Here is a 21,787-nt window from a genome sequence, read left to right on the forward strand (position 1 = left end):
TAAGTGTTCAAAGATTCGATGTGATGTTTTTGGGAAAATTTTTGGGGAACTAAACAAATTTCACTACTGTCACCAAAAGAGTATATTGCATCTGTTCTGAGCCATTCTATAGCTTGCCAAGACTGACATCAATGATCTGAAGAAAAGCCACCTTTGGCATATATTTTTGGTACAGAAATCTGACACCAATTCTTCTTGACTGTTTAATGCTCCATTTAAGTGTTCAAAGATTCGATGTGATGTTTTTGGAAAAAATTTTGAAGAACTAAACAAATTTCGCTACTGTCACCAAAAGAGTATATTGTATCCGTTCTGAGCCATTCTATAGCTTGCCAAGACTGACATCAATGATCTGAAGAAAAGCCACCTTTGGCATATATTTTTGGTACAGAAATCTGACACCAATTCTTCTTGACTGTTTAATGCTCCATTTAAGTGTTCAAAGATTCGATGTGATGTTTTTAGGAAAATTTTTAAAGAACTAAACAAATTTTGCTACTATCACCAAAAGAGTATATTGCATCCGTTCTGAGCCATTCTATAGCTTGCAAAGACTGATATCAATGATCTGAAGAAAAACCACCTTTGGCATATATTTCTGGTACAGAAATCTGACACCAATTCTTCTTGACAACTACTGACAATATTCATGATCCATTTCGATAATAAACACATACTCATCGCTTCTGTATTTAAAATTCCTAAACCCCACAAAAACCTTTAGGCCACACATATTGTCCCATTGAACCATGTGGTACTCATAAATTCCTTCTACACCCTCCGAAAAAACTACTATCAATACCACACCAAGTTCAACCAGTCCTGCTGACATGATTCAAAGAAAAGAAATTAGTTGAAGCTTCAACATAAGTTTAATTAACAGGAGAGATCACACTGCAGTACGAATCCTCATCACACCTCTATCACCATGCTTCACCTGTCATGGGCTTTATGGTCACACATGTCAAGCAACTAACTCAGCCGAGTAATTGATCTGCAGGATTAGTTACTTCAAGAGATAAACTCAGCTCTTAGATTTATCGTACAGTTTCCTAATTATCTTTAAAGTTTGCTAGGGCCTATTCCTATAAAGGACCTAATGCAACTTGGGAGATTGAGCAGAGGATTTGACGAAACATCTTTTCCTCTCCTCACATCAACTTCTTCGAGCCGCTAGACTGTTCTTTCTTCTATGTCCCTGATGCCCAAACCAAGATGTTGCTATTTGTCCAATTTCTACCCCAGCTACCTTCCACCAAAAATCAATCCATAGCATCTAGTTCTATTGACAAGAGTAAAGATAAGTTCATAACAACACCAGTTTATTGACAAGTTAAGAGTAAAGGAGAGTTTGGAATAAATTTTCTCTAATATTCTGAATATTCCAGAGTTAAGGCATACCCAGTACCTACTTCCATTTTTTATCGCTAGTCAACATCATGCAGTCCATGTCAGTGTCGGAAAAACAAGATTATACAACTGCCCCAGTTTTTGGAAAGTTTAAACACAAAAATGCATCTGATCACATCAGAGTAGTACACTACATTTCCATACTATCTCACTGAATACAAAATAATCGGCACATATCGAGAATACTGCTTTCTGATAGCAAGTACAAAGGTTACAAAAAGGGAAATCAACTAGGCAATGTTATCAGAACAAAAAGTTTTGAGGCATTATGTATGAATCAATAAAAACTGCATCAATAATTACATGCATTGTATGTTTTGGAATTCATATATACAATTTTACAAAGCAAAAGATCATTCGAGGAGCTAGGCAAAACGACTACTGGAGATTGCAACGTGTAAATACAGAACAACAGAGGAACCGCCAACAGGAGCATGAATTGGTTAAGTAAATCCTAGAAACAGTTTGGCCAATTGCAGGTTCATACTGGATGAGTCTGAAAACTCCTTGGGACTAGAGATTAGAGAGTCAAATTTTAGAATGTCCCTTCCAAAGTATCCAGAGTGTAGAGAGGCAAAATTTGGAAGGTCTCTTCTAGAGGATCCAAAAGGCATAAATGATGACACAAACAACATATCCTACAGAATGTATCCTATTATTATTACTATCGAATGGCTTAAGTAATCAAAGCTCTAGTTTGTTTGTCGATATGACTGCATGAAAGGGCACACAGTTGGTCTATAGTTCCTCATTGTACAACTATAAAAGGATGCAGTAGTTACTCATATTATATAATTCCACCAAATAAAAAAAATATGAAAGGCTGGATTTTTACACAGGTAACTTGTATTTGCCCTACTAGCAGAAGTAAATGGCCTTGAAAATGGAAATAAACAACTCAAGTTTACCTTCTGAGGTTTGACTTCAGAGATAACTACCAACGATTGCTTACTTCCTAAAAAAACTGATAGTGTGCAGGAAGCAATTTTATGTATTCATGGCATTTCCCTTTCTCTGAAAAGAGAGACCAACAATGAAGTGGTTGTCTGGTTGAAGCTTCAAGTGGGATACCCTTCTTGTCAATTGTAGACATATGATTTCTGGCCTTCAATATCTCACCTTTCTTGAGAAACATTCTGATACCCTGATTTAACATAAGAGAGTTGGGAACAGCCACTTGCCTCTTCGAACAACTCTTCCTTTATAAGGTTTGTCATCAGCATGCTGTATGTATGTATGTCAGTAGGCACCAACATGTAAGTAATGAGAGCAGTAAATAATTCCTTAGCTTTCTTCACTACTTCCAACTCTGAACATTGCACTAATCATAACATTGAAAATAAAAACATCAAACCTTATAACATTCACTAAACCCACATGAAAATAGGAATACGCAATAATATGAAACACCTGAAAGCATCACTTAAAGACTCATTTGTCTTCCCTTTGTAGTCCTAGTTCATATGCCAACCTGGCTACCTTTCCCATCAGAAGTCAAGTACAGATATAACTATTAGCTGATGTTTACTCCCTCAAAAACCTGATACTTTGCAGGGAGCAATTTTAGGTATTCCCGATATTTCCCTTTCTCTGAGAAAAGAGAGATCAACAAGGAAGTGGTTGACGCTTCAAGCGAGATACCATTCTCGTCAATTTTAGACATTTAATTTCTGGCCTGGGCTATCTCACCTTTCTTGAGAAGCATCCTGACGATCTTATTTAACAAACAAGAGTCGGGAGGAAAACTAGTATCCTCCATTGATGAAATGACATTGTCAACCTCTTCGAATGACTTTTCTTCAATAAGATTTATTATCATTACACAGTAGGTATGTATGCTAGGAACCAAACCGTAAGTAGACATAGCAGCAAACACTTCCTTAGCTTCTTCTCTTCTGCCAACTTTGAACATTGAACTAATCATTACGTTGAAAATAACAATATCAAACTTTACGTTCATTGCAAACAATTTCTCTAACAGCATGATTACTTCATCACTGCAATTATTTCTAGAAAGTCCACAGAGTACAATACCGTATGTATGAATGCTCACTGCTGTTCCACTTTCAGTCATCTCATGAAATATTTCCTTTGCAGCAACAGTCCACCCTGCCTGAAATAACCCATGGAGTATGGTGTTATATGAACAACATGTAGGTGTAACTCTCTTATGCAACATATCTTTGAATAGAGTCAATGCATATTCGATCCTTCCATTTTTGCAATAGCCATTAAGAAGTGTATCATGTATATAACTGTTAGGCTCAACACCAACTGATGCCATAACATCAAGTAATTCAACTGATCATATGTTGGTTGATCCCTTTACAAAGCTACGGGGTGCTATATTTATACCCCAAAACTAACTAAAACAGACACGGGATCATATCTATTACCTAACTTATTGAACACGGACTCTAATTATAGATATTACCTTCAACAAATTCTAATATTTACCTATAAAGGATTACACGAACTCTATCCCTCCTCCGAATCTATCTACATGCTTTTTATGCTCAATCAAACTCCTTTCCCAATCCGACTCAGACTCCATCAGCTATATCCGAGTCGCTTTCCAATTGCCTTCTATCCGATTGCCTTGTATCTTGTCCAATTCGGTTACTGTTCCTGCTTCATCCTTCAACGGTAATTTTCCAAATTTTGGTGTTAACAGGAACTAGAGGGCCAGAGCCAGATCCATGCATCACCGACGTCACCGGTGACTCTAGTGCTCCGGTTGCCAAGGTATGAAGATTGGTGGCATCAACAAAAACTGACCTATCATATACTATCTACCATGGCCAAAGATATTCTAACTGTTCCAATGTCTACCATATCATCAGAATCTACATTTAGTATGACAGACAGGATCATCGAGGTGCGGCGAAGAAAGTTGAAGCCTGAAATGGTGGAGATGTTGGTCTGCATCAAAGATTGGGAGGCTGCACAATCAAGGTTGCAACAGTGTGTGGAGGACAAAGAACTTCTAGAGGTATTTGAAAACCTTTATCTTGATTGATGACCATTTATATAATGGCTTGTAATATTATGAACTATGGACCATGAACTGTAATGAGACATTGAGACACTGGAATGAAATTATGTATGGAGCTGGCTACACTCTTTTTTTTTTCTTTCTAGGGTTTCTCACAAGGGTGAGTTTTACCTAGTCAGGTTTTTAATGAGTCAACCATTGCACAAAAGCTCCAAATAACTAAATATTTTGATATCTTATCTTGTGTTTGATGATTTCTCGTGAATATTCAATGATATATTTGCTCTATTCTGTGTTTTTAATCTTGTCAATATGATCTGATATGTAATCTGTTTGATTATGTGAAAATTCAAATATACATTGCTCTGTATGTTTTGTTATGTATTTTAATCTGTTCAGACTTAGGTATTTGCATTTCAATGTCATATATTTGCATGTCAGTGCCATTGCCGGCGCGACCCTATAGTACCACCGTGCCCAGTAGCACGGCACGACACGTTTATTGCAGCCTAGTGTCGTGCCTGGGCCTCCATCCCAGCACGGCTGCACTAACAGGCACGACACGACTATAGTTAGATACTACTGTAAAACAGCATATGAACCTACTGGAGTCAAGCTGTTACAGGAAGGAACTCAAAACTATTCTCTAATAACTATGAATAAAAATGGAAATGATACATGAAATTGTTAACATCTAGTTTTCTTTTCAAGATGTTTCCTAAAAGGTTTCTAAAGCAGCACAAACCATTGATACAACACGTTCTTGAGAGACGAAATGAACCCGATTGCAACGATCTTGTCCTCCAACAGTCAATTACCAAACTACTGCTGGAAGGGGGAATTAATTTTTTACATGAATTTCACTAGTTATATTTTCAATGAATTTTGTAAAATTATGATTAAAACAACAATGTTCAAGCACATGCATTGGAGGATGTGCCAATGTCCTAATCAAGTAGTAAATTATGAACTACACTACATAGTATATACCTTCTGCATCAGAAGTTATTATATATGATAATAGAACCAAGTGAGCTAGAGTACGTAATTAGAGCTCCTTCCAATGATATCTCATAATATTTGTAGGGTGTCTTTGATGTTAGTTCAAAAAGCAAGGGAGAGAGCATGTTTACCATAACACAATTATCTTGATCAACAAATAAAGAACAACACCACAATTATCTTGATCAACAAATAAAGAACAACACCAGTTTATAACGCCTTTTATCGTACGGGTTGTTACGTTCTTCAACTTCAACATGCATCCAAGCACAGATTACAAGGATGCCATTCTGTTGTAACCTAGTGAATGGGGCTCCAGCAACCCAAGTTCTTTGGTGCAACTAACACAATTTGAATAGTTCATTCATAATGAAATTGCTGCAATTATTAGCCATATGTTACCCGTTACCAGGGGTATTAGAGGACAGAAAACATGACTTTTGCTTTTGAAAGTGACTGTGCACTACAATTATCTGCAACATCAATCAAACTTAGTGCCTTAGAAATATAAAAGGGCACACAGTTGGTCTATATTTCCTCATTGTACAACTATAAAAAGATGCACTAGTTACTCATATTATATAATTCCACCAAATAAAAAGTAAATAAATTATGAAAGGCTGGATTTTTACACAGGTAACTTGCATTTGCCCTACTAGCAGAAGTAAATGGCCTTCAAAATGGAAATAAACAACTCAAGTTTACCTTCTGAGGTTTGACTTCAGAGATAACTACCAGCTCTTGCTTACTTCCTAAAAAAACTGATAGTTTGCAGGAAGCAATTTTATGTATTCATGGCATTTCCCTTTCTCTGAAAAGAGAGACCAACAATGAAGTGGTTGTCTGGTTGAAGCTTCAAGTGGGATACCCTTCTTGTCAAATTTAGACATATGATTTCTTGCCTTCACTATCTCACCTTTCTTGAGAAACATTCTGACACCCTGATTTAACATACGAGAGTTGGGAACAGCCACTTGCCTCTTCGAACAACTCTTCCTTTATAAGGTTTGTCATCAACATGCTGTATGTATATACTAGGCACCAACATGTAAGTAATGAAAGCAGTAAATAATTCCTTAGCTTTCTTCTCTACTTCCAACTCTGAACATTGCACTAACCATAACATTGAAAATAAAAATATCAAACCTTATACTCTCTCCATTTCGTAATGTAAGACTTTCTAGCCTTGCCTAAATTCATATGGATGCTAATGAATCTAGACATATATATAAATTATATACATCTATCAATTAATGAATTTTTGAAAGGCTAGAAAGTCTTACAGTATGAAACGGAGATAGTAACATTTACTAAACCCACATGAAAATAGGAGTACACAATACCATGAAATACCTGAAAGCATCACTTATAGACTCATTTATCTTCCCTTTATAGTCCCAGTTCACATGCCTACCTGGCTACCTTTCCCATCAAAAGTCAAGTACAGATATAACTATTAGCTGATGTTTACTCCCTCAAAAACCTGATACTTTGCAGGGAGCCATTTTAGGTATTCCCGATATTTCCCTTTCTCTGAGAAAAGAGAGATCAACAAGGAAGTGGTTGACGCTTCAAGCGAGATACCCTTCTCGTCAATTTTAGATATATAATTTCTGGCCTGCGCTATCTCACCTTCCTCGAGAAGTATTCTGACGATTTTATTTAACAAAGGAGAGTTGGGAGGAATACCAGTATCCTCCATTGATGAAAAGACACTGTCAACCTCTTCGAATGACTTTTCTTCTATAAGATTTATTATCATTACACAGTAGGTATGTATGCTAGGAACCAAACCATAAGTAGACATAGCAGCAAACAGTTCCTTAGCTTCTTTTCTTCTGCCAACTTTGAACATTGAACTAATAATTATGTTGAAAATAATAATATCAAACTTTACGTTCATTGCAAACAATTTCTCTAACAGCATGATTACTTCATCAGTGCAATTATTTCTAGAAAGTCCACTGAGTACAATACCGTATGTATGAATGCTCACTGTCATTCCACTTTCAATCATCTCATGAAATATTTTCTTTGCAGCAACAGTCCACCCTGCCTGAAATAACCCATGGAGTATGGTGTTATATGACCAACATGTAGGTGTAACTCTCTTATGCAACATATCTTTGAATAGAGTCAATGCATCTTCGATCCTTCCATTTTTGCAATAGCCATTAAGAAGTGTATCAAGTATATAACTGTTAGGTTCAACACCAACTGACGCCATAACATCAAGTAATTCAAATGCTTCCTCCATTTTGCCAACTAAGCAGTATCCATCAATCAGTGAATTGAATATAATAACATCAGGCTTCTGACCGGTGTGTGTAATCAAGTCCATGATATCTTTCCCTTCTGCTACCCTTCCTGTGCTGCATAGGTCATTTATTATTGAATTGAAGAAAATAACAGGAGGAAGAGGAAAACCCTTATTTATCATATCAGAAGTCAATTCCTTGGCTTTCACCAAATCACCATGATTACAATGACCCTGAAGCAGAATATGGTAAATAGCCATGTCCGGTGCTATACCAATATCAATCATGTGGCTAAATTTGTTCAGGGCATCATCTAACCTACCCATTCTGCAAAAAGCGGATATCACAATTCCAAATGATACTACATCAGGGTTAAATCCTTGCTTACTCATGCGCTCCAGTATAAGCAAAACCTTATCCATCATCCCATACCTAGCATATACATCAAGCAGTGTGTTGAAAACATAACGGTTAGGCATGATGCCATTAGTAACCATCAACTTAAAGGTATTATGCACATCAGTGAAGCTACCCTCGGCAGCATACCCTTGAAGCAAAGTAGAGTATGAGATAACATCAGGTTTGGGGCCCTTGAGAACCATTGAATCAAAAATATCTTTTGCTTCTTTGATTCTACCATGCTTGCAAAGAGCAGCCATGAAGGTGTTACAATTGTTGACGTTTGGTATGAGACCGGAGCTTGACATTCCTTTCAACAGTCTAACTGATTCCTTCCACATTCCTGAAGTGGAGTATCCATGGATTAAGCTATTGTATGTCATATTATTGGGTTGGATACCAGCATCAACCATCTGTTCTAGAACCATCTCAGCCTTGTCCATTGCCTTTGACTTGCACAGCCCGTCGATAATTGAGCTATAAGTAATCACATCCGCATAATGCCCAGCTCTTTCATGTCATGGAGTAATTGGTAAGCTTTGTCTACCTTGCCGTCCTTAGAGAAACAGTCGATGAGCGAGTTGTACACAACCATGTTCAGCCTCAAGCCTGTCCTGAGCAGGCGGCCAAAGACGGCAAACCCAAGGCCTGGCCAGTGTGCGCGGCGGTAGCAGCTGATGAGGATGCCGTAGGTGTGGATGGTGGGAGAGGCCCGTCGGTCCATCCGCTTGAACAGCTCGATGGCGAGGGCTGGGCCGTCCTGGCAGGCGGCGGAAGGCGGCGCGCGGGCGAGATCGGCAAGGAGCACGTTGAAGGCGTCGGCGGGGGCGCGGGGGAGCAATTCGTCGAACAGTTGGCGCGCGTCCTCGGGCCCGAGCGTCCCCGAGCGTAGCCTCTGCCGGAATGCGGCGTAGGCAGCCCTGGAGGCCGGTGCGGAGGAGGTCTCCGCGGCGGCGAAGAGGGGCGAGAGACGCGGGTGGGACATCGCCGCCGCCGCCGCCGCCGCCACGAGAGGGTGCCTCTCTTTCTTTCCTTCCCCTTCTCTTGTCCCCTTTATATTGGGGTTTTTTGTTCTAAAAACAATTCTTTTTCTCGCTTTCTTTTGTTCTGGATACTAATTCATGTTCTCGATTGTTTTACTCCCTAACAGACTCACCAATATTTGTTCCGGATACTAATACTAATTCATGTTGTTGATTTTTTTTCCAGTCCTAACGGATTCGGATTCGAGGACAACAAATTGATGGACGTTTATCGGCTTTATTTTTTTGTTTTTGCTTATGCTTAGAGCATATTTAGCACCGCTCTACTCTAGTTTTTCATGCTTTACTCCACTAGCTTTACCCAGAAGCAACTCTGCTAAGATGTTTGTAGAGCTAGTGGTTCTGTTTGCACACAGGATAGCTCTAGCTCCAGAAATATAAGATTTATCTGACAAAGGTAAAGTATGCCCCTGATTAGTGGTTGGTGTCTATTTTTGATAGATGCAGAACTTGTGTAAGCGATGTAATATGCTATAGAATATTATTAGATTTATAATATGATGTATATTATTATAATTAGATTTAAAATAAAAAACAGTTGTCCATATATTGTAGGATCGAAATAGAGTAAAACATATCTATCAAATGGGGTGAATGGTAGGTATATTAAAAACTCAAATCTTTTAACGGAAATAAAAGATTACCTTTACAAAACGTCTAACCAAAGCCTCCGGTCGCACTGCGTTTATACCACCGGTTAGACCGTTCGCATACCTTCGATCAGACCATAGGTATGTCACTGGTCAGACCGGTCGCTTGCCTGCAGCTGGACCATCAGGATCCTGAAAAAACGCCGATCGACAACACTTAAAGATGTGGATTGAATCTCTCGACTTTTATTGATCAACTAGTGCTTACAAAGTGCACAAATAGCACTCCCATAAAAAAACTTTCAATCTAATATCGAAATCGAGTCTAAACCCTAATTTTCTCTCAAAAAGGCACTCGAAAAACTCACTGGAGGCATACCCCTCGGTACCTATTTATAACCTCGATGTGGCTATGTAAAACCCACATATCTAGCACGAATTAGGACTCTCAATCTCATGAGAAACATTTCCTTATCCGTAACCAACATATCTTATCTCTAACACAACAAATCTTCTCAAATTCGGACTCTATCCAAATTCAACTTCATATTCCATACACACACAGTATCTCCATCGAATGCCATATGGAATCTTCACCAACCACGTACATTGATCTTTAGCCTAAGTATCTCGTGTGATATTCGACCATCCGGACGTCACCTTATCTCCAAGTTGACTCCCGATCCATCACCAGCGATACTCTCCTAAGGCATCAAGACACTACACATAAATCAAACAAAGAAATCATATTCTGAGACCAAGCTATCTCCAACTTGAGTCATTACTAGAAAATTGCCCATGCGTTGCTATGGGTGAAAATAGTATTAATTGTACATGGTTCAGTCTTAAAATTTGTTGTAGGGGTTAGGTGTGTGGGTATGTATTTATAGAGGATGAGCGTGCACACGTCAAGAAAAAAATTTTAAGCATGATTTATAATTTTGTATATTCGTATTAAAAATTTTGAATAGGATAAACGTATATCCAAAAGTTGATTTTGTTTGTATAATTGTCTTCACGATGGTGTGTCTAGTCACTCTCGCCTTAAATTTTATTAACCGATTACCGATTAATTACTCAATCACGCATGAAAACGGACAATGTACGAAAAACAGATTGACAGCGAGGCGATGCTGCGGCCCATAACGGCTCAATCTATATAGTGAGCTTAATTAATAGGTAATCGCTCCTTAAACTTTACTTGCCCATTAATCGCTTAACCACGCACGAAGATGGATGACGGACGAAAAAACAGGCTAAATCATTTTTTTTAATAATAGTAGGGATAGAGATGTATTATAGTTTATTAGCTCCTCAAGAACAATCCATCGTCAGTACAAATATGAAAGCACAGGCTTCGAGCTCCATCAGATTAGTTACAATAGCAGACTATAATCTAACTATAAATATATTTTAAGAAAATAAAAGAGGAGAGAGTGATTATAAATATATTTTAAGAAAATAAGAGAGGAGATAGAAAATCACTGAGCTACAGATTTGTAACCAGCTATAGCACGGACTTCAGGATAAAATATGTGTATAACATCTAAGACATAGTAGTATATGTTTATAGGTAATTATTATTATATAAATTAGATATTAAATTGACATTGGAGGTAATAGTTAACTATACTATTAATATATTATTAAAGACTACAAACATAAAGAGATATGACCGACCACCACTCCTGTACTACTTCCCAATTCTATCGTGCCGGCCATTGATTCGATGCCTTCCTGCGCAGCAAATCAGAGATGGCCATGTGGCCTGTACGGCTGCCTTTCTCCTGCTCGCGGCCGCGCGAGGTGCGGTCAGGCTTGGCCACGCTTCGTCTTCGTCGTGTGCCAAACCAGCTCCTGCCAAGCGTCGTACGGGCGATGCCGCTCTTGCCCGAGACGCTGCCAGAGCGCGTGCGTCCTGACGACGGATGAAAAAGCAGGCGGACGAAAAAGCAGGCAGAATCGTTACCGCTTTTTATAATAGTATAGAATAGATTAGCAAAACAACACAGCCCATACGTATAAAAACCAACTAGAAGTCAAATCCACGAAAAACAAATTCGAAACCGAAAAGATCACCCAAATCTAAAACTGTCGGGTCAGCCCTGACGGTCTGATCGCCCACATACCTACGGTCTGGTCACAGGTGTCTCAAAGGTCTGACCACACATATACCTGCGGTCTGACCACCCATTCAATTATCACAAAAACACTTTGCTATCCCAAACCACCAATTTATTTATCACAAAAAACTCGTAGATCACTCCTTGATCTTGCATATATAACTAATGATAGCCAAAGAACAAAGTTCATCATTCAAACATAGACCATTTGCCAATACATTAAGACCGCGTTCGGCGGCCCCATAGATAACTTATCTCCCTCATTTTTCGCGCGCACACTTTTTAAACTGCTAAACAGTATATTTTTGTAAAAATTTTCTATAGGAAAGTTGTTTTAAAAATCATATTAATTTATTTTATATTTTTTAATAATTAATACTAATCTACTACTACATTTTTCGTGCCAGGGATAAGTTAACTTATACCTCAATACCGAACGCGGCCTAATTCTAGTTCCAAGCTAGAGAAAAAGGGGTGGCCAACTCATCATCAAATAGATCCATAGTAGGCACAGGGTCATCAAAGAAACAAGCACCATCAGCAAAGAATCTCAATCATCGTCGGTTCTGCCGGTCATTCCTACACCCTTGCCAGCCACCGGTCCAGAGGCCTGCCGACCGCCGCCCCAGCACCCCTCCCGGTGGCCGCCCTACCGCCCCTGCCAGCCACAGCTCCACCACCCCTACCGGACGCCGCCGCAAAGCCTCGGACGGCCGCTGCCCCAGCACTTGCAACGATCGCCGCCCTAGAGCCTCTGCCAGACGTCACCCCTCTGCAGGCTGCCGCTCCTTCGCGTCCGGCCACGACAGCCCCGCCCTTGGCGTCGGCAAGAAATTTCTTGGGGAGGCTTCACTGGAGAAGATTTGGGGGAGGAGTAGCTAGGTCATCAGGCAGAGGAACACCATATCTATCTGTTCCATCCATAAACTTGCCGGAATCGTCACCACGGCGGCTGGATTTGGAGGCGGCGCAGCTAGGGTTGACGTCGTCGTTTTGAGTGGTGCAGGAGAGGAGAATTTTAACTATATGCCACTCCTATGGAGTGGTTTTAACAAAATGCCACCCACTACATCACAGTTATAAAAATACCACTCATTAGCTTCACTTCTTAACAAAATGCCACCATTAGAGTACTTCAAGCATTAATTTATTAGTTTTGCCTCCAATTGGCTCGCGAAATGACTAAAATACCCCTTCTAAAAACTGAAGAAGAAAGCACAAAAAATAGAGAAGAGAAAAAAATAAAGAATGGAAGAGAGAGCCCGTGGGCCCTTGCTCCGGCTCCGGTGTCGGTGCCGACAATCCCGCCCACCACCGCTCTTGTCGTTCCCCTTGCTGCCCGCTCTGACCATCCCCCACGCCATCGTCGAAGCCGAAGGACCTCCCCTGGTCGCGGCCTCCCTCAGCCACTGCCGCCCTCAACAACCGCACGCCACGCCGCCGCGCCGACCATTCCTCACGCCGTTGTCAGAGCCGAAATCAGACCTTCCCCGGTCGTCGCCTCCGTCAGCCACCGAATGCCGCCCTTGGCCACCATCTTCCCTCTCGCCGGCGACGGCAGCGGACCTGGCCAGGCTCCCTCTTCCCTTCTCCATTTTTGTGCTTTCTTCTTCAGTTTTTAGAAGGGACATTTTAGTCATTTTGCGTGCCAGTTGGAGGCAAAACTAATAAAATAATGCTTGAAGTACTCCATGGTGGCATGTTGTTAAGAAGTGAAGCTAATGAGTGGTATTTTTATAACTGTGATGTAGTGGGTGGCATTTTGTTAAAGCCACTCATGTGGAGTGGCATATAGTTAAATTTCACCACTTTAGTGGGGAGGAGCGGGCGACGGAGAGGGGGTGACGTCGTCGATTTGAGGATGGCAAAAAAACAACAAATCGTTACGTAAGTAAGCGGTGGCATTTAAGGGTAATTACCTCCCAACTTTATGAGAATATACAAAACTCTGATTCATGTAGTACCCCTTGAGGAGCTTAAAAAAATGTGGAGTTGGGCCTTAGCTCCTCCTTTTTCTTGAAGCAGAGTTTCCAAGCTGGGCTTGTTTGGCTGGTTGTTTTGGGAGCGGAGTTGCAAAGGTTGCAGCAGAATAGTCCCAAACAGGCCCTTATAAGTCAAAATTTAAAATTTCAACCTTAAAATTAGAGTAGATTTTGGGATTTGTTATCATAATTTATTTTTTAACCTTGACACACTAAAAACACACGTACATAAAAGTTTTCATCATAGTTTATTTTTCATTTTGGTTTGCCAGAACACTAAAAACACACATATATAAAAGTTTTGTTCATAAATTATTTTTTATTTATAAATATAACATTGATTTCTTTAGGAAAAACCAAACAATCACCCCCTACGACTCTGGAGTCTGGAATCGGAAAATGGATGTACGACAAAAGAACTTTTTTATTTTTATAGCAGTAGGGATTTTCCCTCTATTTTTCTTTTTCTTTGTGTTGGAGGGTGAACTCCTCTAGCGAAAAGCCATGGGAGCCCACTTTTATTGGTTTGGACCGAGGGTGCGGGTGAGAGGTGAGGGTCAAGAGTAGAGCAAGTGGAAGATGGAGGGGGTTAGGCCCCTTAGGAGTGACGATGGCATAGTCGAAGTATACAGGTTCAGGTTGTTGTGAAGCGTATTACACTACTCTTGTGTGTGTGGTTTCTTGGGGCGCAAGTAATTACACCTTAGGTTGGCTCAGCAGCAAAGCGCACTAAGTGTCTTTTGTTTGTATCTCGGAGAGAACCCCTTTTCCCAAGGCAAGGATCTCCTTTTATACTGTAAGGGGCTCCTACAGGTGCATGAACCCATTCTGTAAGGAAAAGAAAACACTCTTTGATAGGAAATTAATACCCATCAAATCTAAGGACGTGTCATGGCGGCGCACGCCTTACCGCGGAGTGGACCGTGTCCCGTTGCAACGTGGACGGGAAGGCCCACGTCACTCTTCAATTAATGCTGAATACTTACGGCTTCTTTGTCTCCATGGAGCGGTGGCGACAATGATGAGCCTGGCGAATACGAAACACCAGCTCACTCTGGAGGAGGAGGCAAAAAGCCTTCCATTAATGGCCGAAAAGATGGGGCTGGCACGGGTCATGTCTCCTACTAGGGGCAGGTGCATGCGGAGCTCTGACGTGCCTCCGGTCTGACGTCACATCCTCTGGTCCCATCGGACAACTTACCGCACCACAGGCATGCTGCATTCAATGCGACGCCCTACGGGTGGCAGAGCGTCTGTTGGTGAAATGGGCCCGAGGGTATGCCGCATGAAGGGAACATGTCGTCCAACACATTACCATATTCTTTCGATAAAAGGGTCAAAGCCGCTACAGCGCTAGCTTTAACCTACAACCCTCATTACACGAAGGTGGCCGCCCTAGATCCATGTGGCCCGCTCTAAGGGGGATTGGGCCAGTGGTCCGAGAGGCAGACGCCTTCTATATCGTTGTCCTCACATTGTTCGTGAGGGGCTGACCCCTCTCCTCTCATCAATACCCTAGCTCTCACACACACCCCGACCAAACCAATAAAAGGAGGCCTGCGGCTTCCCCATAGAGAAGATTCACTCTCCGACAGCGTCATCAAATACGGCGGCAGGGCGTCGTGTGTGCCCGCGCTGGACGCCTTCACGTGTCCTCTCGCACGCGGGGCGAGAGGACAGGGTGGGGGGGTTGGCCCGACCCGAGTGCGGGAAGGCAACTGCTCTTTGGTCCCGGGCCTGACCCCTCTCGAGGCATGCCACCTGGCCCAAGGGTGGCTCCTTCCGTTTATATGACATACCCCGGGCTCATATCACCGACAATTTGGATTTTCCTTTCTTGATTTTTTTTTTGTTATTGTCTTTTTTTTCCTTTTTGTTTAGATCTGTTGTCGTTGAGGACTGGTGATTCTGTAAATTCTGTTCTGCGTAAGTCAACAAGTACGATGCACGTTCTAATCGAATCTGAGTTTTTTAAGAAAAACTAACAAACTAATTAAATAAGCATTGTAAATTTTTTGCAGCATTCTACGATCGATTTTTCCAAAACTCTGAACTAATTAAATCAAACGGTCGAGAATTTTGTTGATAAACGTTTGTACGCAACATCTATCATCACAATTGAGTTGATCCTTCCTTGATTCCTTCTGAAAAAACTATTAAGATGATCTCTGACACCAGATGGTCCTTGGCCGCGTTCGTTACATCAAATTGTCCCTAATTTTTTCCTTGAATTTTACCAGCACGTTGCTACTAAATGGTATATTGTATGTTTGTTTAAAAAAACTTCAATAGCAAGCTCATTATTTCACCTTTCTAAAATATTTTTTAAAATATTTATAGTAGTTATTTTCATCACTTATACCATTAAATAATATTAGATAATCTTTCACCTTCGTCTTTCGTCCACTAAAGAACGCAGCCAACTAACCAGGCACCCATAAAACAACCAGGTGGATCCATAAAACTGTCTGGATTGTGATAAACATCTGCCATCACAATTCAGACTTTGTGATAACAAACAAGAAAAATCGGTAAATTTTGACAAAATGCACTCATGATTCCAAAATTGCTTGCCATGCCTGCTTTTACAAGTTCCTAGTATGTCAAAACAAATACAAATCTAGTTGATCGACGACAATGTCCACATGACAATTTCATCATAGCAAGACATTTTTTACTCGGCGGATGGAAGCACTTTTTTCACATCTTTCTCAGACACGGCACCGTAAAAGCATAATCTTGCATCTCCTCCTTTAACTTTCTGGTCTAGATAGCCCTTGTACAAATCCCAGAACTCGTTGCTGCAAGGTGGTGCCAGAGAATTAGAACACTATGGTTGTACTTTGATTGGTAATATATTGCTGTCGAGATTAGTACCTGACTTGTGGCAAAGTAAACAATGTAAATGACTTTGCATCTCTCTGCATGTCAAGGACAACTAATTTCAGACGTGACAACGATAGTGCTTCCATGTCAATTAGCTTCTTGATCCTGAACAGGAAAAGGTATGTGTAACACAAGTTAATCACAGGAATAAGCATGCAGTACTCCCTTTTTTTGTTTCTATTTAACAAAAAGGGAAACTACATCCCTTTTTGCACTGCTTTGAACAACGGATAATCTTTTTCTCCATTAAGCTCTTTGCATTAAAAGTAGCTCACCCTGATAACATCAATAGCAGAAGCATTTACTTGATGCTTACCAGAAGACATGAATAACTAAATATTTCTATATACAATCTAATCATCCAAAATTCAACTTCAAACAAGAAGATCTAATGGTTCGTGTTTTCTCAAATAAAATGCTGAAAATCTTAGCAGTCAATAATGAGGACATAGGTAACATTTTGATGTGATTTTATCGACATGAAGAAAGCTCCAAAAAAAAAATGAGGGGTATAATGACCAAGCTAAAACTGATAATGTTGGAGTTGAAAACAACTGAAAATTTATCTTCTGTTTGAATAAAACATGACAAAGCAAAAGATTAAAGTTCCAAGAATCACCCTTATTTTGCAGCAGAAATTTACTCACACAAGCCAGATATCAAATTTCCTGACTACCATAATATGCCAATATGGTACTGTGTTGTCAAATGAAAGAGATTAATGTAAGTATGAAACACTCCGTGCAAAGGATAACGCAGGCAGGGAGATGGATGGATAATAGAATTCAAAATGGCTTGATGACCATCATATAATGTAGCTTGAGCGATCAGCTTTTTATTATTTCTGTTGGATGGCAGTGGAAAGTAGAACAAATTTGCACCGTTAAATTGGCTTCATCATTCATAGTTCGTTAAATAGAGTACAGCACTACACTGATATGCTCAAAAGTCCAGGGAATATAGATATCAGTACCTTGAGCTAATCATTTGTTTTCAAGATGTTGTGATGTTTCTTGAGCATATTAGCTTATTAGGAAGCTGTTTCAGGAGAAAAATATTACGCATGTAACATATGAAATTGGTTAGATTATATCTTTATGTTGTGAATAGGGTACATCAAAGAGCACTTACTAATATTTCAGAATCTACAATTGTTAGTGCAAAAATGGTCTTGAATCAGCAATGAGTAAGGCCCCTTTGTATGCATATCAAACATAATGGTGGATGGTGGATATGAGACGGAAGAATGCATGAACAGGCAGTATCACATACCTGCTGGGTGTACCACAAGCAATATTAACTCGAGTTTTAAGCAACGCAACCTGCCAGGGAAAATTAGAATTGAGGAGGAAACACAAACACCTGGAAGCTGGAGGCTAAAAGAAGCAAAGAACAACTGAATATACATAATACAACACCGTAGTTCGAAATTCTGCAGAACTATTATCGAACAATATCAAATCAAGAAAAAACAATAATGTCCAAAATCAATACAAGAAATCTGATCAATTTTCAACACAACATGGGCTATGACTTAAGTTTCTCCCCTTACTAACATAGTGAATTAATGATGCATGATCAGTACTCATGTTGAGAAAATATGCTGATAAAATGATGTTTAAATATCCTCATATTAATATAGAGTGCCCAAAATTAGTCAGAGAACTTCCATTAAAATTGCAGAAGCTAGACTGTAAGTGAACATTCCAGACAAACAGCATTGTAGGCCTAGGTAATGAGGCAGCAGCATTATCATTTCAATCATGGCAGTGCATAGAGAGTGGATAGACTGCAACCTTGGGTTTTGGCATGAGTATGAGACAAATGCAGTACCCTACTGCTGTGAAATTTTTCCAGCTGAGACAATACATACCTGCTCCTCCACTTTCATGTGTTTCGCAAAGAGCTTTACAGGGCGGCATTCTTTAGTAAACATCTTTAAACCCCTGCAAAGTGCACATCAATTGTGACGTCAACAAAACATAATCATAACGTCGTTACAGCAAGATAGAATTTGGTGTCATCAAGATACACACAAACATCATATCCCCATAATTCTCCGCGACACAATGCAGAATGATGTGTGTGATCCATTTAGAATAGGTTTTTACCTAAGAAGCTCCAGTGATCTCAGAGCAGCCGAGCAGATAACCAGTAGCGCGGGGCATCCCGCATCAACAACACCCTCTTCGAGGGTCCCCTCACAGAGCTCCTCCTTCCACAACCCACCAAAGGCACCTTTCACATGGTCACCGAAGCTCTCCACGTCCTGGCTTGCCCCCTCTGCGAGTGGCGCCATACATCTCTCTACAAATCACATAACAGGATCATCTTCCATGGCGTATTTAATGAAATTTCGGAACAGCAAGCATAAGAAACATCTCCTCCAGGTAGGTACCGGAGTAGGCGTCGAGCTCGAGCGGGGAGAGGTGCATCTTGGCGGCGCACTCGAAGCTGCGGAGGAGGAACTCGAGCTGCCGTGCCGGAGGCATCTCGGCCGACAGGAGGACAGCACCGGCTGTGGCTCCGACAGGTTCATCCCCCGAGGCCACCACCTTGGCGGGCGGGATGGTCTTCTTCTGGTTGAGCTTCTTCTTCGTCTTCGTCCTCGTCGCCAAGGCGGGATTGGTGGGCTTCTTGGAGAGGGTTTTGGTGGGGTGGGGTGGCTTCTTCCACTTGCCGGTGGCAGTGGCGGATGGCTGGGACTTCGCCGGCGCCATTCCAGGTGGGTTCCCTGAATTCAGCGGGGCCGTATTATTAGGGTTTTAGGGGCCCCGCGCCAATGGCGTAGCCAGGAAATTTTCAGTGGGTAGTCCTGTCCAAACTCCAACATCATTAGTCTACAATCACATATATGGGTAAGAATTTAGTTATAAGAGTAAATTTTATAAAACTCTAGGTTTTGGGGCATATGTAACGCAAAAACATGGGTATTGTAATTTGTTTCAAGAAACCTCATATTATGGGGCAAAATGTTTCACGGAACAGAATGTTTATGTAAAATATTTATTTCCATTATGTTATATGGTATTTTTAATATATATTCACATATAAGTAGGCCCAAAATGCACATCCTTCCCGTCTAATTCTTCTTTCTCTCGCGCTGCATGATTGCAAAAACTCATTACAATCCTCACTACTAATGATAAGAGTAATCGATTATATATACAAAATTATAATATCGATGACTAACATGTGTTGAAAATATGGTTGATGTGTATATATACTTAAAAATATAGAATTAACATCTTACAACATCAATAAAAAAATCTTCTTTCCTCTGCATGTTTTACCCAAATGAAAATAGCACAATACAAATCCTATAATAAAAGGTAAATAATAAGATGTTGTAACTTGTAAGTTTATAACAAGTAAATAATTTACATTTGCGTAGAGTAGTGAGTACAGAGTACTAGTATACAGATTACATAGAGACTTAAGAGAGAGAGAGAGAGAGAACACTCACCGGGCGTTGGGCGAGCAAGCTGGGGGCCTGGGTGGGACGACGGCCGGCGGAGCGCGGGTGCTGGCGGTGGCTGGCTGGGCACTGGGCGCAGGTCGGCAGGTGCGGGCGGCGGTCGGCTGGGCGATGGGCGGCGGCCGGATGCGGGCTGGGTGGCGGGCGCAGGGCGGCGGGGCGCGGGCGGCGGCCGGCAGGAGCGGAGGCGGGGCGCAGGGCGGCAAGCGGCGTTTGGCGTAGGCGCTTCCGCTTCTTTCCTGCTTCGCGTGCGCGCACAGCCGCAGAGCGGTATGAGGCAGGCCGCAGGGAGAGCAGGCTCAGCAAAGAGCAAACCCTAGTCTCCTTCTCTTTCTATACTGGGCTGGGCTGCGAGGGTCTCTCTTCCTGGGCTGATTTTGGGGCAGTCACAGACCGAATTTTTTGAATTTTGAATTTTATTTATTAAATATTTTACAAAATTAATTTTGTATTTTAAAAATCATAAAACTACCTGCCGCCCTCTAGGAGGACGGAAAGATGACATGGAAAATGGCCGCTCGGTCGCAAGGGACGGCCGGCAACGGTGACACGGTGAACTTTTCATTTAGGTCCTTTCCGCCCTTACAGAGACAAGGGGAAAACTGCAAAAGTGTCACACCCGTTTGGAATTTTTGGATTGAACCGCGTTTTGATATATATATATATATATATATATATATATATATAAAACGTATGTAAGTAATTAGTTACAAATGCTTCGGTGACTCAGTGGTTGTTATCCTCCTCTAGGAGACCGGAGGTTGAATCCATGTGAAAGCAAATTTTCTTTGATTTTTTTCTTGGTCTAACAAAAATGAAAGAGAATATGCTCTTATAGGATTCGAGCTCTCGTCTCCTAGAAGGAGAGGGGATTAGATAAGTACATACATTATACATATATTATCGAACCGCGGTTCAATCGAAAGGAAAAATTCCTAGGCGCACGCAACAGTTTTGCAGTTTGCCCCTTCCCGCCCTCTGTAAGGACGGAAAGGACCAAAATGAAAAAGTCGTCGTGCCTCCGTTGCCAGCCGTCCGAGCGGCTGTTTGCCACGTCACCTTTTCGTCCTCCTAGAGGACGGCAGGAGATTAGTTTTGTGATTTTTTGAAATGCAAAATTAAATTTATAAATTATTTAATAAATAAAATTCAAAATTCAAAAAATTTGTCACACACCCTGGTCTCGCGCTGCAGTTCTAGGCGCTCTAGTCCAGGAAAAAAAAAATCTAAGCCATACTCTGTTTTGCACCTGGACGCTCAAAAATAGCTTAGTCCCTTTAAAGCATTCTAACCAAGCTTAGATATTACGTCATATTCTCTATTACAGAAATATAGAGTGTGCGAAAAAAATACTTCAATGGATATTTTATCTCATTTTTAAAATAAAGTATCATCCATATTAAAAAAGAGGAACTCCATATTTAGAGAGAAAATCTCTATATTTGGAGTTTATCTCTCCACACTCCATATGTCAATATCCAATCTAAGGGTAGAGAGTAAAAACAACATAAAAGGATGTGATCGTAAAATATTGATAAAATATATATGAAGGATGTAAGAGCACTTTGAGCCAATACTCTACCCATCATCCATCGTGAAACAGAGTATATGTAGGAAAACG

The 21,787-nt window shown here is 40.8% G+C and overlaps 1 protein-coding gene, 1 long non-coding RNA gene and 1 pseudogene across 2 annotated transcripts; all 3 read right to left on the reverse strand.

The window, feature by feature from the left end:
* Positions 1-3,212: 3,212 nt before the first annotated feature.
* Positions 3,213-6,578, reverse strand: LOC121054130. The gene is made up of 2 exons (XR_005811539.1): positions 6,113-6,578; positions 3,213-3,523 (listed from the first exon to the last, which is right to left on the reverse strand). It is a non-coding gene; the product is annotated as an uncharacterized LOC121054130 (long non-coding RNA).
* Positions 6,579-6,728: 150 nt separating this feature from the next.
* Positions 6,729-9,128, reverse strand: LOC102700797 (annotated as a pseudogene).
* A 7,129-nt stretch (positions 9,129-16,257) lies between these two features.
* LOC102703768 lies at positions 16,258-20,228 on the reverse strand. Its single transcript, XM_006652124.3, has 7 exons — positions 20,155-20,228; positions 19,087-19,503; positions 18,800-18,995; positions 18,562-18,634; positions 17,961-18,010; positions 16,680-16,793; positions 16,258-16,603 (listed from the first exon to the last, which is right to left on the reverse strand). Exons 2-7 carry the CDS (start codon positions 19,406-19,408, stop codon positions 16,477-16,479), a joined length of 882 nt encoding a protein of 293 aa, XP_006652187.1. The 5' UTR covers positions 19,409-19,503; positions 20,155-20,228; the 3' UTR covers positions 16,258-16,476.
* Between the last annotated feature and the right edge of the window lie 1,559 nt (positions 20,229-21,787).

This window comes from Oryza brachyantha, chromosome 4 (assembly GCF_000231095.2).
Source record: "Oryza brachyantha chromosome 4, ObraRS2, whole genome shotgun sequence".
In the NCBI taxonomy this organism is placed as follows: Eukaryota; Viridiplantae; Streptophyta; class Magnoliopsida; order Poales; family Poaceae; genus Oryza; species Oryza brachyantha.

What these genes read in the sequence shown, in the direction of transcription:
- LOC102703768 (XM_006652124.3), bottom strand. Translation starts at nt 19,408, where the DNA reads ATGGCGCCGGCGAAGTCCCAGCCATCCGCCACTGCCACCGGCAAGTGG. An exon ending in ACATGAAAGTGGAGGAGCAG is followed by an intron (nt 18,011 to 18,561) that starts GTATGTATTGTC and finishes TTTCCCTGGCAG; the next exon opens with GTTGCGTTGCTTAAAACTCG. An exon ending in GCTTGTGGTACACCCAGCAG is followed by an intron (nt 16,794 to 17,960) that starts GTATGTGATACT and finishes TTTCCTGTTCAG; the next exon opens with GATCAAGAAGCTAATTGACA.